The sequence below is a fragment of the Bombyx mandarina genome, chromosome 01, assembly GCF_030267445.1.
Source record: "Bombyx mandarina strain Sakado chromosome 01, ASM3026744v2".
NCBI classification, from domain to species: Eukaryota; Metazoa; Arthropoda; class Insecta; order Lepidoptera; family Bombycidae; genus Bombyx; species Bombyx mandarina.
In genome coordinates this window covers 10,733,823-10,746,792 of record NC_143208.1, presented here as the reverse complement: position 1 = coordinate 10,746,792, position 12,970 = coordinate 10,733,823, and the positions used below count along the sequence as shown (strand labels likewise).

General features: G+C 34.1%; 1 protein-coding gene across 4 annotated transcripts in view; it reads left to right on the top strand.

The window, feature by feature from the left end:
* The window catches only part of Imp (IGF-II mRNA-binding protein), a 53,618-nt gene that overhangs the window by 21,125 nt on the left and 19,523 nt on the right, over nucleotides 1-12,970 (top strand). Inside the window, exon 1 of one of the 4 annotated variants that reach the window (XM_028177256.2) lies at nucleotides 11,412-11,766. The exons of the other annotated variants lie outside the window; for them this stretch is intronic. Within the exon in view, the coding sequence (XP_028033057.1) occupies nucleotides 11,750-11,766 (17 nt within the window). The 5' untranslated portion in view covers nucleotides 11,412-11,749. Of the gene's footprint in view, nucleotides 1-11,411; nucleotides 11,767-12,970 lie in introns of those variants that run through there. 4 annotated transcript variants of the gene reach the window in all.

The following is a 12,970-nucleotide window of genomic DNA, read 5'->3' as shown; positions in this document are numbered from 1 at the left end:
TGAACATATACCGTCACTGAGCTTTGTCTAGGGATGCCATGTTCACTTCACCCACCTATGCAGTAAAAAATCAAAACGAAAAGTTGAATCCTCTGTTGATTGACCTACAGTATATCCGGCCTATTCACGCTTACATATTTATTTAACTACTTTGTAAATTCATGCCAATGTGTGCCCATAACAGTTACATTTTATTTCGTTCTGGTTACTAGATCTTAAATATCTACTTGATCAATTAACGCGATGTAATTCAAAATATTTGAAAAAGATAGACTGAGAACAGTAATCTCAACGTTGCCAAATTTCGTATCATTAACAAACTTATTCGTATTTGTTACATACACCTACCTACCTATGCCTAACCTGTATATGTAAAACTTGTGTATGAATTTCAATATACTTGTGTGAAATTACTATTGTAATTAAACATTTTTAAGTAATAAATTTTCGAGGTCGATAAAATAATACCACCTCATCGTTGACAACCCTACCCGTGATTTCCAGCGTGTTAGCTGTATCGATTTTATCCACGGGTTTTGGGGCCCCAGTTAGTACAAATCTGAAAGTGTGAATGAGTAGGCTGCACAGATGAATGTACAATTAATATGTTCGGTGCTACCTATATATTTAGTGATTTCTACTCTTGCTGCTATCTCTGCTTAAACGCGCGGTTAGCGAACGCGTGTGTTCAGCTTCATTTACCAGTTCAATACTACAAATAGTGGGGTGGTAATTTATCGCGCGACTTTTTTTATATTGCGTTTTTTAACATCAGTCGCGGGATAAAACTATCATTGCGTGTTAAATGAAGTAAATAGCACATTGAATATTCGACGCCAACAGTCAAAAAAGAACGAACTGTACGAAACCACTCTCAACAAACTCACTGGCGCATTAAATCTTCTACTATTACAACAGATGCAAGTTTGAAGAATAGTGTCGTTGCTTTTTAAATAGGTAATATACTTCGTTACAAATTGTAATTTTTTGGTTACTGTTACAAATTAATATCTGTTTTAAACTTATGAAAAATCTTACAAAATCGCTATTTATCATTGTCTTTCAATTATTCAATTTTACCCCGCGAAGAAGGATACCTTTGTCATGGCGAAGTGGTACTTCACGAAAGGAAAATTAATTGTGCTAAACATAGCATAAGTCGCCCTCGCATTGAGTACTGCTCCCACCTCCAAATCAGAGCGCTCAAGTACCAAATGATTCCATTTAAGTACAAAAAATAGTCACGTGTACTTTTACTCCCACTAACTAGCTTCACATCACAGAACGTTGAACAACAAACTACCCGCCTCCCACCTCCAAACCAGAGCGCTCAAGTACCAAATGTTTCCATTTAAGTACAAAAAAATAGTTACAAGTACTTTTACTCCCACTAACTAGCTTCACATCACAGAACGTTGGACAAGAAACTACCCGCGTTTTTTTAATGAGTGTGCATGCTAGTCCATATGAAAAAACAGTACAATAGTCTATATCCAGAATACGACTGCCCACCTTATCAAAATACTAATGAAGACGAGACACTTTATTCTTGAAGGTTGTTTTATTTCGTCTTCGTTCACTTCTTCATTTTAATATTTATTTTTGTCGTGCTTGTAAAATAAGTCCTCTCTTGCGGTGTAGGTAGGATATACAAAATAATTTCATTACCTACATAATAATAATCATATAAATAGTATCTTCTGCAGACTTGTACGTTGTATTAATCTTTTCATACTCATTTGTCAAGTACACGGCAAGAGATGAGGTTCTGTTATTCTAAACTGAAAAAAAAAATACATTTTAGTGGGTTGTCCATGTAGGATCTTCATAAAATGTAATTTGTTTATTCTCTTTATTGATATTACCTATATTTGTAATTTCTTAATGTCGGCACATTTTTTAACGTAAACAGCCCTTATCTCTTCTATCTTTCTCCCTAGGAGAATAGTTTTTTTTTTAATTCGTTATAGTTATCCATATAATTCTTGTTTTAATAGTTAAGTTGAGCAGTGTATCTGGAAACGGAAAGTCTGGAAAGACGAACAAGAACACATTGGTATACATAAATCGAATACTCGTCATGCTTTATGGCTAAAGTCTGGACTCCGAATGCTACCGAGTCTTGAGAATTGGACAGCTTTACGAATAAATAAATACTTTTCTGCAAAGTTCCAGTTATAAACGTTCGTCAACTATGTGTTGTGTTTAGCATTTTTTTGGTCACATTGCCCGTAGAAACCCGAAATGGCTCAATATTTCCCACGAAGGCAAATGGCTTGTACGTTGAAGCCCAAAGCGAGGGTTGTCTGATCAGGTGATACGGCAACCCCAATTTCTTAAATATTTCTTATTACCAATAGAAATAATGTAGCAATAGTTTATGCTATTTTTCGTCATTATTTGATCTAGTCGTTTCGCGGGTCGTCTTTGGATATTGTTGTTATTTATGCTTGGCAACGAGATTCAGGGGACAATGTTTTATTTATGTATTTTGTCTGGTAACATTACACTACGTTATTCTGCTTCCGCCATGAATCATAAACGATTGAACCCTTTTATCACATTATACATCGGGTCGTGTACTTAAACAGTATTTTCTCATATTTTAAACATGTTCTTATACAACCGTAGCAGTAGTTGAAACATTCAAGGTTTTTTAACAAATCAGAATATATTGTTATTCGATTTTCACTGTAAATTCATTCATTTCTGTCATGTGATCTATCTGTATATTGACCTTTATGTAAAGTTTTTTCATTGACTGTGCGTATATTTTAATAATAAGTTGAAACTTTTATCAATCCGCATTTACTTTAAAGAATTCTTTAACGTACACATCAAGTAGACTAATGTAACTTTTTCCTGCCTCGCTTTTCACCAATTTTATATATACTAGTGGTCCCCTGTTAGTCGAAATTCGACTATAATTAATTGAAATTATAAGTTTGAACATTATTATGGTTCTATTATCAAAGACTATTATACTTCTATATTCACAGATTTCGCTAAGATTACACTTAGACAAATATTAATAAAGATAAACAATATTAATATATTCTCAATTTGACCACAGAATTTATGCAATAAGAAAAGTTTGACAGTAAAGAAATAGTATGCACGCGTGTGTGTGTCAAATACGTTGTAGTGTGTGTATTGTTTTTCTTATTGATTTAATGTATTTTTATGCATAATTTAAAAAAATATTAGCTTCTGCACTCCTTCTCTATATTCTCTTATAAGTGTGGAGAATTTCGTACTCCTCCTTCCGCGCAATTTGCGTAAATTTATTCCTTTATTTTATGATTAATAAATCATAAAATTAATTAAAATAAGATAAATAACTATAAATGAAATAGTGCAATTAGTCTTAAATGTCTAATAAGCAAATTTTTTTTTTTTATAATACTCGTAATATGTACGCACTGCGCTGCAATTCTGAAGTTTTAAATATAACACTATTTAAAACAAATTCGAATCAAATTCCAGTTTAAGGGCTTTCCTAACCTAATCTGCTTCATTAAAGTACCCAGTTACGCAATACACATGTCATTGTGCGCGCTGAAATGCGCCAATGCATATCACTTGTAGGGTTGCCACCTTAGTATATAAATATAATTTCGAATAATAAAAAGATAGTTCTAACGTCATTCTTAAATGAGTTCTCGATAATCTAGTTTATTTTGTACAGTTAAAGTACCTTTCCGCCTATTAGAGAACAACCAAAATGAAGTCTGAATTTCTTTGCAGACACCTTGGCTCTCGGTCGATACACTTATCACAGGTAGTTCGTATTGTGAGTTTTTTGCATAAACAGATCCTTGCAATGCACTTCATAAGGTTTGATCTTTACAGTGAACTTCCATTCCTATTAGAGAGGTTGACTCAATTTTTTTCGAACCGATCTGATGATAACCCAGAAATTAGCTTTCATCTTTTTTCTGCTACCTGACTCAAACTAATGCACCTTTTAAATTAACACGGTTAATTCTATAAATATGGTTTCGAAGCGGTCTCCGTCGACTGAACTTTGACACTTTTACTTCTATACCCTATCGAGTGACAGTCGGATGTTCACCGCCAAAGGCTCGCTCGCCCGTATGTAGCGGTCTGTGAGAAACAAGAAAAAGCAATAACTTAGCGACCGTGAAGAAATTCATATTGGCAGTCACTAAGGAATTGAATAAATTAGCTACCCTACCCACCCACCCTATCACCTGGGATGTAGTCGCGATTGTTTCGTATTTAATAGGTACCGATCGGTCACATTTTTTTTGGGAATGGGAAGGGCATGAGCAAACCTTGGCAAAGAACATAAATTTTGCTGATTTATTGAAAACGATACGTTGTTGACAACGCGTTGTAACTGAATTGTTACACGTTACAAAAATGATTGAATTTTTAAATTAATATAAATTCGAACACAAAAAACTGCTTCCTTCTCTCAACCGTAAGTTTTCATAAAAAGCTAGTTTTTTAAATATCAGTGGTGCGAAAAAACAAAATATCAGATGAATAAAAAAATGTACCACTCGTGATTTCAATGAATCCAAATAATGAATGACTTAGGTAATTTGTGTATAAATTTTACTTATCAAAGAAAGAATTTACTTTAGACAAGTTATCCATTTTTGGTCATTAAATATTTATCATATTTTAATGTTACTATTGTAACTGACAACTTTTTTTTCTTTTAGTTAATATTATTTTTACAACATTGCGTATAAAATAAGTCGAAATGGGTAAAATAAATAATTTCGTGTTTTATTGCTTTCATAAATTTCCCGAAATGACGTTGGGGGCGTTATAGTAAAGTACAGATGGCAACCCTGCTCACTACTCGCACAGTACGCTTTGCACCTGTCGCAGGTGCATTCATCATTGCACGTGCCGTTGGCATCGCAAATTTTGATTGCGTATTATTCTTTTATTAGTACCTCATTATACTGGGTCTTTGTGCCTTTAGAGATATTAAAATCGTTCGGCACTTTTTTGTCATTTATTTATTATGAAGTATATTAAGTTACTCTTATTTTGAACACCTAAAGTTCGATGAAAATTCAACTATAATACACGTACAGCATTCATAAAATAAACGAAAATAAATCGGATATAAGAGCCAGGTTTACACGCGGTTTGACGCCATTACTTAACACATAAAACATATTCATACATTTATTTTAAACTCATCGATGTGATGCGTCGCGCGTTCCTTTACAAATTACCTAATGTAATTGTAGACATTTTTAATTGCTTTTATCAAAATCAGTTCTTGTTTATAGTTTGACGGCTGTCTGGTGTAGTGGTAAGTGACATGGTCACTACACAAGGGGGTCGCGGGTTCGAATCCCGCCAAGGGAAGATATTTGTATGATAAATATAAATGTCTTTTCCAGGGTTATGGATGTATATTAAATATATGTATGTGTATAATAAAAATCTTACATTTATTTCCGTTACCTGGTACCTGTAACACAAGTTCTTTACGAACTTAGCGCGGGACCAGTTAGCGTGGCGTGATTGTTACTAAATATTTATTATTATAAAAAAAAAAACTAATATTTTTTTGAACCGACTGTATTTTTTTCCTTAGATTAGTGGACGATCTTATGGCCCACCAGGTGTTAATTCGTTACCAGAGTCTATAGACATCAACAACATAAATACCGCCACTTTGAAAATTTTACAGATTTTACATTTGAGAGTTTTACAGTGCAACGGCTGCCCCACCCTTGAACCGAAACACATTACTACTTCACTGCAGAAATAGGCAGGTTCGGTCTCACAAGACCATTACCATCAATAATTACGCAAATTATATTTTTGCTTAATTTACTTTTATCACACAATGTTATTCCTTCACCGTGATTCGGACATAATTGCGGACATATTGCACCTATCCTAACACATATCAATGCGTAGTACTTTAATATTCAGAGTATATAAATACCAAGCGTAAATAAAAATAGTCAAAAACTGACAATATAAAATGATATTGAAGCTAGTTTGAAAATCACTATTGTGGCCGTTTCAAATGTCGTATGACCTATTCGTATTAGACGTCACTCTATCGATTTAGTCATTAGCACAAATACCGGTTTCTAGTCTAGTCGACACGATACCGCCGCGCAGGAAGTGGGACAAACTATAACTACATAATGTTTGTTGAATCGCTTATGTGTTACTGTTTATTATTAAGAGATTGTATATATATATATATTCGATTTTTTACAGAACATTACTGAGCTCATTGGTAACTTTAATATTGATAGTCTGATTAGGTATTGTGAAAAGTACCGTTACTACTTGCAAAGGCCCGTGAGATAAGATACTGCATCTCGTGCAATGGAATACATCTGTTTGTGCGTTCGAATTATGAATCGAAATAAATATATTATTCATTGTTTCAAGTTCAATCAAGCTACTGTAAATTGCTATTTTATTAATACAGCGCTGCTCACAACAAAACCGAAACTGTGCCTCTAACAATATGCTGGCAACTGTGAATTCACAAATTCAGGAAAAGCACGTTTCGCTTGAGCTTTATTTAGCAAAAGCCACCCGTGATTATTTCGAATAGGCATTTGGGAATAACATAAAAAGTAAACTTTGTGTATATATTTTTTTTTTGTAGGCAACTCCGTAATTGTAACGTTACTATTTTCATAATAACAAAGGATTTGCTTTTTGAAAAACATGTGTAAACTATATAACAGGTGTGCCGCGCGCTCTTTATTATGCATTTTTTTTGTGTTTTCACAATAATACTAGCGACCGGACCCGACTTCGTATGGGTAAATCAGGACACATCCTCTTGTCACAACATATGAAATGCGAAAAAATACACTAGAGTAATTAAATGCTATATATGTATTATGTCAGAATATTTAACGTACTCCATGCTACTTTGAAAGTGACGAAGTCATTTTTCATCTTTATAGAGGTATTTTTTTTAAAACGTTTCTATACCTGTTCATTAATTTCTAATGAAAATAGACCAGATGTATAGAATATTGATAGACTTTGAACACGAAATCGATCATACTAATAATAATAATTGTGGGATTAAATTGGAATGATATTGTCAAAAATGCTTACAACATAAACCAACAACCAAAATTTAAAATTTTGTAGTCCTAGCTGATCAGGATCTGAATTGAACAGGTAAAAATAGTGGGGGGAACACACCACGTATATGAAATTAAGTAAATATGTAGTGTTTATTATTTTTTCCCAGACTAGTAAGGAAGTTCGATTAAGGCAACAGGAACTCTAATTATTCTGCCCAAACGACAATATCTCGAAATTCTGGAAAAAACAACTTGGTTATTTGTTAAGTGATTTTAGTGTTTAGAAAATGTAATTAAAAAACTTTTATGAAAAAGAAAAAATAATGTTACATGTGAACGAATATTATTGATGTTTATAACAAGGTATTATTATGTTAGTATTCAAATGCCGCGAAAAGGTATGCATTATTTAATCGTGAAGCTACATAATTTTATTTTTAATTTTAAATATCGAGCATACATAATAAAAAATGCATTATACATACCTGCATCCTGTTTAAGTCTACACACGACCGGAATAACTCCCGATAAACACGTCTAACGATGCTAAAGTCAAAAACGAACAATAGAACTCTGAATCTTTATCAGAAATTATTAATGTTTGTTTTAAAAAATAAACACATTTGCATATCAAATTTAGATAATGTTTGCCGACCAAAAGACTAACAGGCAATGACCGATCGAATAGCCACAACTATTCTTTTAGCCATGTCCAAACACAACCATTATTAATAATTTGTATAAAAGATATAGGATATCCGTTAAACAATGGAATTGGGTACCAAATGGTTCATGATTAGTTCTTTTAGTCTACAATCTTTGTTTTTAATTTGTAATTTAAATAAATCGTGTTCCAAAATTACCGAAATTCTATACTATATATTCACTAACGACTCAAGATTCATTTTATATCTTTTACGTTTATCTTTTGCTTTGCTAAACATTTTGAAAAAATACTTTTAAATAAAACACTACAGCTTATTCTTAGCTACTAATAAACAAGAAAAGAAAATCGGTTTATAAAAAGTGGAAAAACTGTTTAGTCTTTGCTCGCTCTATTTAGGTGTCAAGTCTGCCAAGATGCGAAGTCACGTGACGTAAGCTCTTAATAGAGTATGTGTATAACACACTTGCGCGGGGTCGCAGCAATCAGTCTATTCAGCTAGTGACGTCATAATAGAAACAAACCTTGAGGCTTTTTCTTTTTTCATTAGAAACTCCGAAGACCGCATAATTTGCATAATATTTATAATAATATGTATTATATTATGACAAACTGCAAACCATATATACAACACGGCTTACTTTCGATAAAATTATTATACAAATAATTGCATTTAGAACCAGGCGGCACGTGAGCTTCCTTTTACCTGTATAGTGCAATTACTGGTCTACTGGTGGTAAAACCTCTTGTGAGTCCGCACGCGTAGGTAGGTACCACCACCCTGCTTATTTCTACCGTGAAGCAGTAATGCGTTGGCGTGGCGGCATTTACGTTGTAGATGTCTATGGGCTCCAGTAATCACTTAACACCAGGTGGGCTGTGAGCTCGTCCACACATCTAAGCAATAAAAATAATATATATATATACACCTAGTCAGGTCATAAATTCTGTCACGTTTAATGTAAAATAATTGAAACAAGTTTCTTCATTATGTAACCATTCATATACCAAAATGAACTTAACAAAACATAGATTCTTATGACACTAAAGTTTATTCAAAATGACCTCCGTGATTTTGAATACAGGCCTTCAATCTGCGCGGCCAGTCGTCTATCGCAGCACGAACGAGGTCCATGTCAATATCGGCGGCTGCCTTAATCAAGGATGTCTTGAGTGACTCCAAATTGGGATGAGGCTTTGAGCACGCCTTTTCCTTCAAGTGTTGCCATATCTTGTAATCTAACGGATTCAAATCTGGACTGGAGGAGGGCCAGTCTTCGTACCGGATGAAGCCGATTTCACGCGCCGCCAGCCAGTCTTGTGTGCTCTTCGCTCTATGAGCGGGCGCCGAATCTTGTTGGAATACCCAGTGCCTGTTATTGAACATGGTATGAGAAACAGGTTCCACAAGGTTCGTCAGGACTGTATTTTGATACACAACTGCATTCGTTTTTACACCTTTCTCATAAAAATGTACCTCTGTTAAGCCCCAATAAGAAACTCCCAACCATACCATGAGCGAGGATGGAAAATGACCTCGTTGGACACGCGGAATAGGGTTGCTCGCTTCTTCACTACTGTGTGCGTACGTACACCTTATCATTTGGTTTGTTGTAGCTCTCTTCTACGGTAAAAATTTTTTCATCCGAAATAAGAATTTCCCGATATTTTTTTCCCGCGTACCGCTTCAACAAAGCGCGGCATCTCTTCAGTCTCAGGTCCATTAGACGAGCATTCAAACGATGTCCTGTTTTTCTTCGATATGCCCGAAGCCTTAGCTCTTCATTTAACACCCTTTTCACCGTGGTTCTGCTTAACCCCATCTGAAGGGCCAACAGTTTCTGCTTACGTTTGGGATTTCTTTGAATTCGCGCCTTCACAGCTTTTATCACTGCTGGAGTCCTAACAGACCGAGGGCGACCACTTCTTAACCTGTCATCTACACTAGAGTCTTCATTGTATCGTTTGATGGTACGATAAACGAATCTTTTGGTTATATTCAAATTTTTCAGTATGTTAAAAATTTGAATTGGCGCGTAACCGCAACGATGCAACGCAATAACTGCAACACGGTCTTCTTTAAGCGTCCACTCCATATTTAAAAATGAGTAAAATTCTAAAAGTATACATTTTTATTTTCATGAACAATTCGAAATTCGAATTCAATAAACTTTTTTGTGGCCAGCATTCTAAAAGAAAAGTTTTTACTGTGTGACAATACTTATGACCTGACTAGTTATATAAAAACTGGTGAACTGTGGATCTTTAAACAATTTTAGATTCTGATTTGCACGTTTTGGTACCCTCGCGCAGTACACAAAACTATTAGAATATTGCACCCAATTGTATACAACACTGGGAAGAACCTTTATGGATAGCTGATTATTGTTTGTTATGCTTGGCTCAAAATTGGTGTTAAAAAAATCCATGTAACTGAATATTGTCATAATAATAAACTCAAAATAATTTAGCACCTTCAAAAGTTGGCCAAAAGAGTATTTTAAAATTTAAGCTCCCCATACTAAAGACAAACTTTGAATTATTGTGTGTGCATAATCATTTTTTTTTTATTGCTTAGATTGCCTTAGATGGATGGACGAGCTCACAGCCCACCTGGTGTTAAGTGGTTACTGGAGCCCATAGACATCTACAACGTAAATGCGCCACCCAACTTGAGATATAAGTTCTAAGGTCTCAGTATAGTTACAACGGCTGCCCCACCCTTCAAACCGAAACGCATTACTGCTTCACGGCAGAAATAGGCAGAGCGGTGGTTCTAGAAATAACAACGGGCTGTATATATAACTTATATTCGCTCAAAATCTTTATATCGGTATTATTTTTGCTAGAGTCAGGATCCAGTATTTCGAAATTTTAATAATAGATGACATTTAAAAGTAAATTTCTTTGCATTTCAGAATTCTTTGAGTAATTATTTATACTTCATACCTATTATTAACAAGCTTTGTAAATTGTAATGTCAATGTAATTACAAATGAATAGTACCTAATTAACAAATGCTCCGTCAATACTCTAAATCTGTTGTGCGATTCTTTCCATTAAAAATACGTAAGTGGCTGATTTACCATTTCTGTTTTTTTTAATTTATTGCCAAGTAAATCATATTAAAATATGATAATTTGTTAGATATACGATATCCGTGTATTGATCCGTTACATATCTAAAACAATTTGCAATGATTATATTTCTACGGAATGGACAAATATGTACGTACTACTGGTTGCTAGGTAACGGATCACAGATAAGGGATGGGGTCAGAAAAATCCGATATCGATACACTTAAAAAGCAAAACAAGTTTACTAATGAATATATTAAAATAGATAATTGATTTAATGAATAATATTAAAAATTATTACTGTTCATAATGTCTATTGAAACAGTTTTACACACATAAATATGTACTTAAGACCTTTAACATTTATGTATAATCTTAGTACTCTTTAATATATGAAGCAATAATAATCATAATTGAAACTGCACATGCATTGTAGTAAACTTCAAAGTACGATTTGATGTACGTTCATTAGTGGACTCATGACGCCAACGTATTTTTTTTTAATTTATCATAATTGGTGAATGGATTGGTGGTACGTATTATCAAAATTAGTGTGCAAGGAGAAGGGTGGGTGGTGGGCGGCGGAGCGGTGTGTAGTCTTTTTGCATTGCGAGTCCGTATCGAAGCCGCGTCGCGTCTGTCGCACAGCTAGTGCTCGGCTCGGTTCTCTCGTTCTTTAGTCACACGGCAACACTCGAGCGTTGCGATACAACCTCGTGTGAATGTGTCTCATTACATCACAACTTGCATTATTTCAAGTATACTCCTTCTATAATATAGTATTGTCATTATTTTAATGTTTTCAGTGACGATATTGTTCCAATAAGAATCGTCACGAGTCTCTCTATAAACGGTCGTGCATTTCCTGTTTCGGTGTGTTGCATTACTCACAGTATTTATTAGTTTCATACAAAAGTGGACTATTTGACAATCTGCTCAAAATGGCGAAGTTTCGAAGGTATGACTTAACCAAAACAGCAATCACATTTCTTTTCGTTGTCTGTGTGTGCAAATCCTACGTATTCAACGCCTACTTGATTCTAAATCCATTAATGTTAAATTTGACCCGTTGTATAGTAGTATTCCGAGTAGAAATGATGACAGGGACAGAGTAACGAAAATCCAGCTGTATTTACACAATTTTCTTTTCAAATAATTCGGTAGGTAAAATAAATTTGGATGCATCGGTAAATTCAATGCACATGAACACGTGGTGCGTAAAGTAAAATGGCGGCAGTGCGCCACAGTTCCATGAATCACTGGTATAGAACGCGCCGGTTGAACGATTTGACAGTTCGGTCTGCCGGCCGGCTCGGTTACCTATTCACACACACATGCACAGCGTGAATAAGAATGTGTGTAGCATTTTTTTGAATAGTTTTATCGAAAAATTTGCAATCGAAAAGTCGAATTTGCAATCGAAATAACATACGGTAGGTTTCATCCAGATAAAAGTACTATTCCCGTGTTTAATTTCCTACATATTAATGCGAGTGAAATCGCGCGTAAAACCTTTGTAAATATAAATTAAAATTGTAAATAAAAGTGATACCTCCCAATGCTAAGTGTACCTACCTATATAAATCACGTAAAACCAATCTGGGTCATCGCTGCTTCTTATCAGGAATGAGTTGCTCATTATGAAATTAATGAAAATTTTAACTTTTAATTCCCGCTAATTATGTTTGTGATATCATAAATAAAATTTTCTAATAATTTTGTTGAAATTATTACATAACTAGATAATTTGAACTTCATCAGTTTTACTTTCCATTTTCTTGCCTGTTGCACACAAGAAAATTGATCCAATAAAGTGCTCGCGCGCTCGTAATGACATGTTAGTTATAAGGGCAAGTTTCTATTCAAAACAGTTTTTTTTGTCAAAGGCATAAAAAGTTTTTTTGTATTTATCCCTGAATATAATATTGAAATAAAATTGTATAGATACTATATAACAAAAATGTATTTGAAGAGAATTTTATTGAATACACTTTACTGTGAGTGATTATTGTAATTATTAAAAATAATACACTAAGGCGACTTAAATAAGAACAGGTACAAATTTTTTGCAGAAATTTGAACCTGGCCAAATCTAAAGAAAAGTTCCAAGATCTTAATTCTTGTCTAGCTAGTAATCTAGACATTATTAGCAAACAAAGACA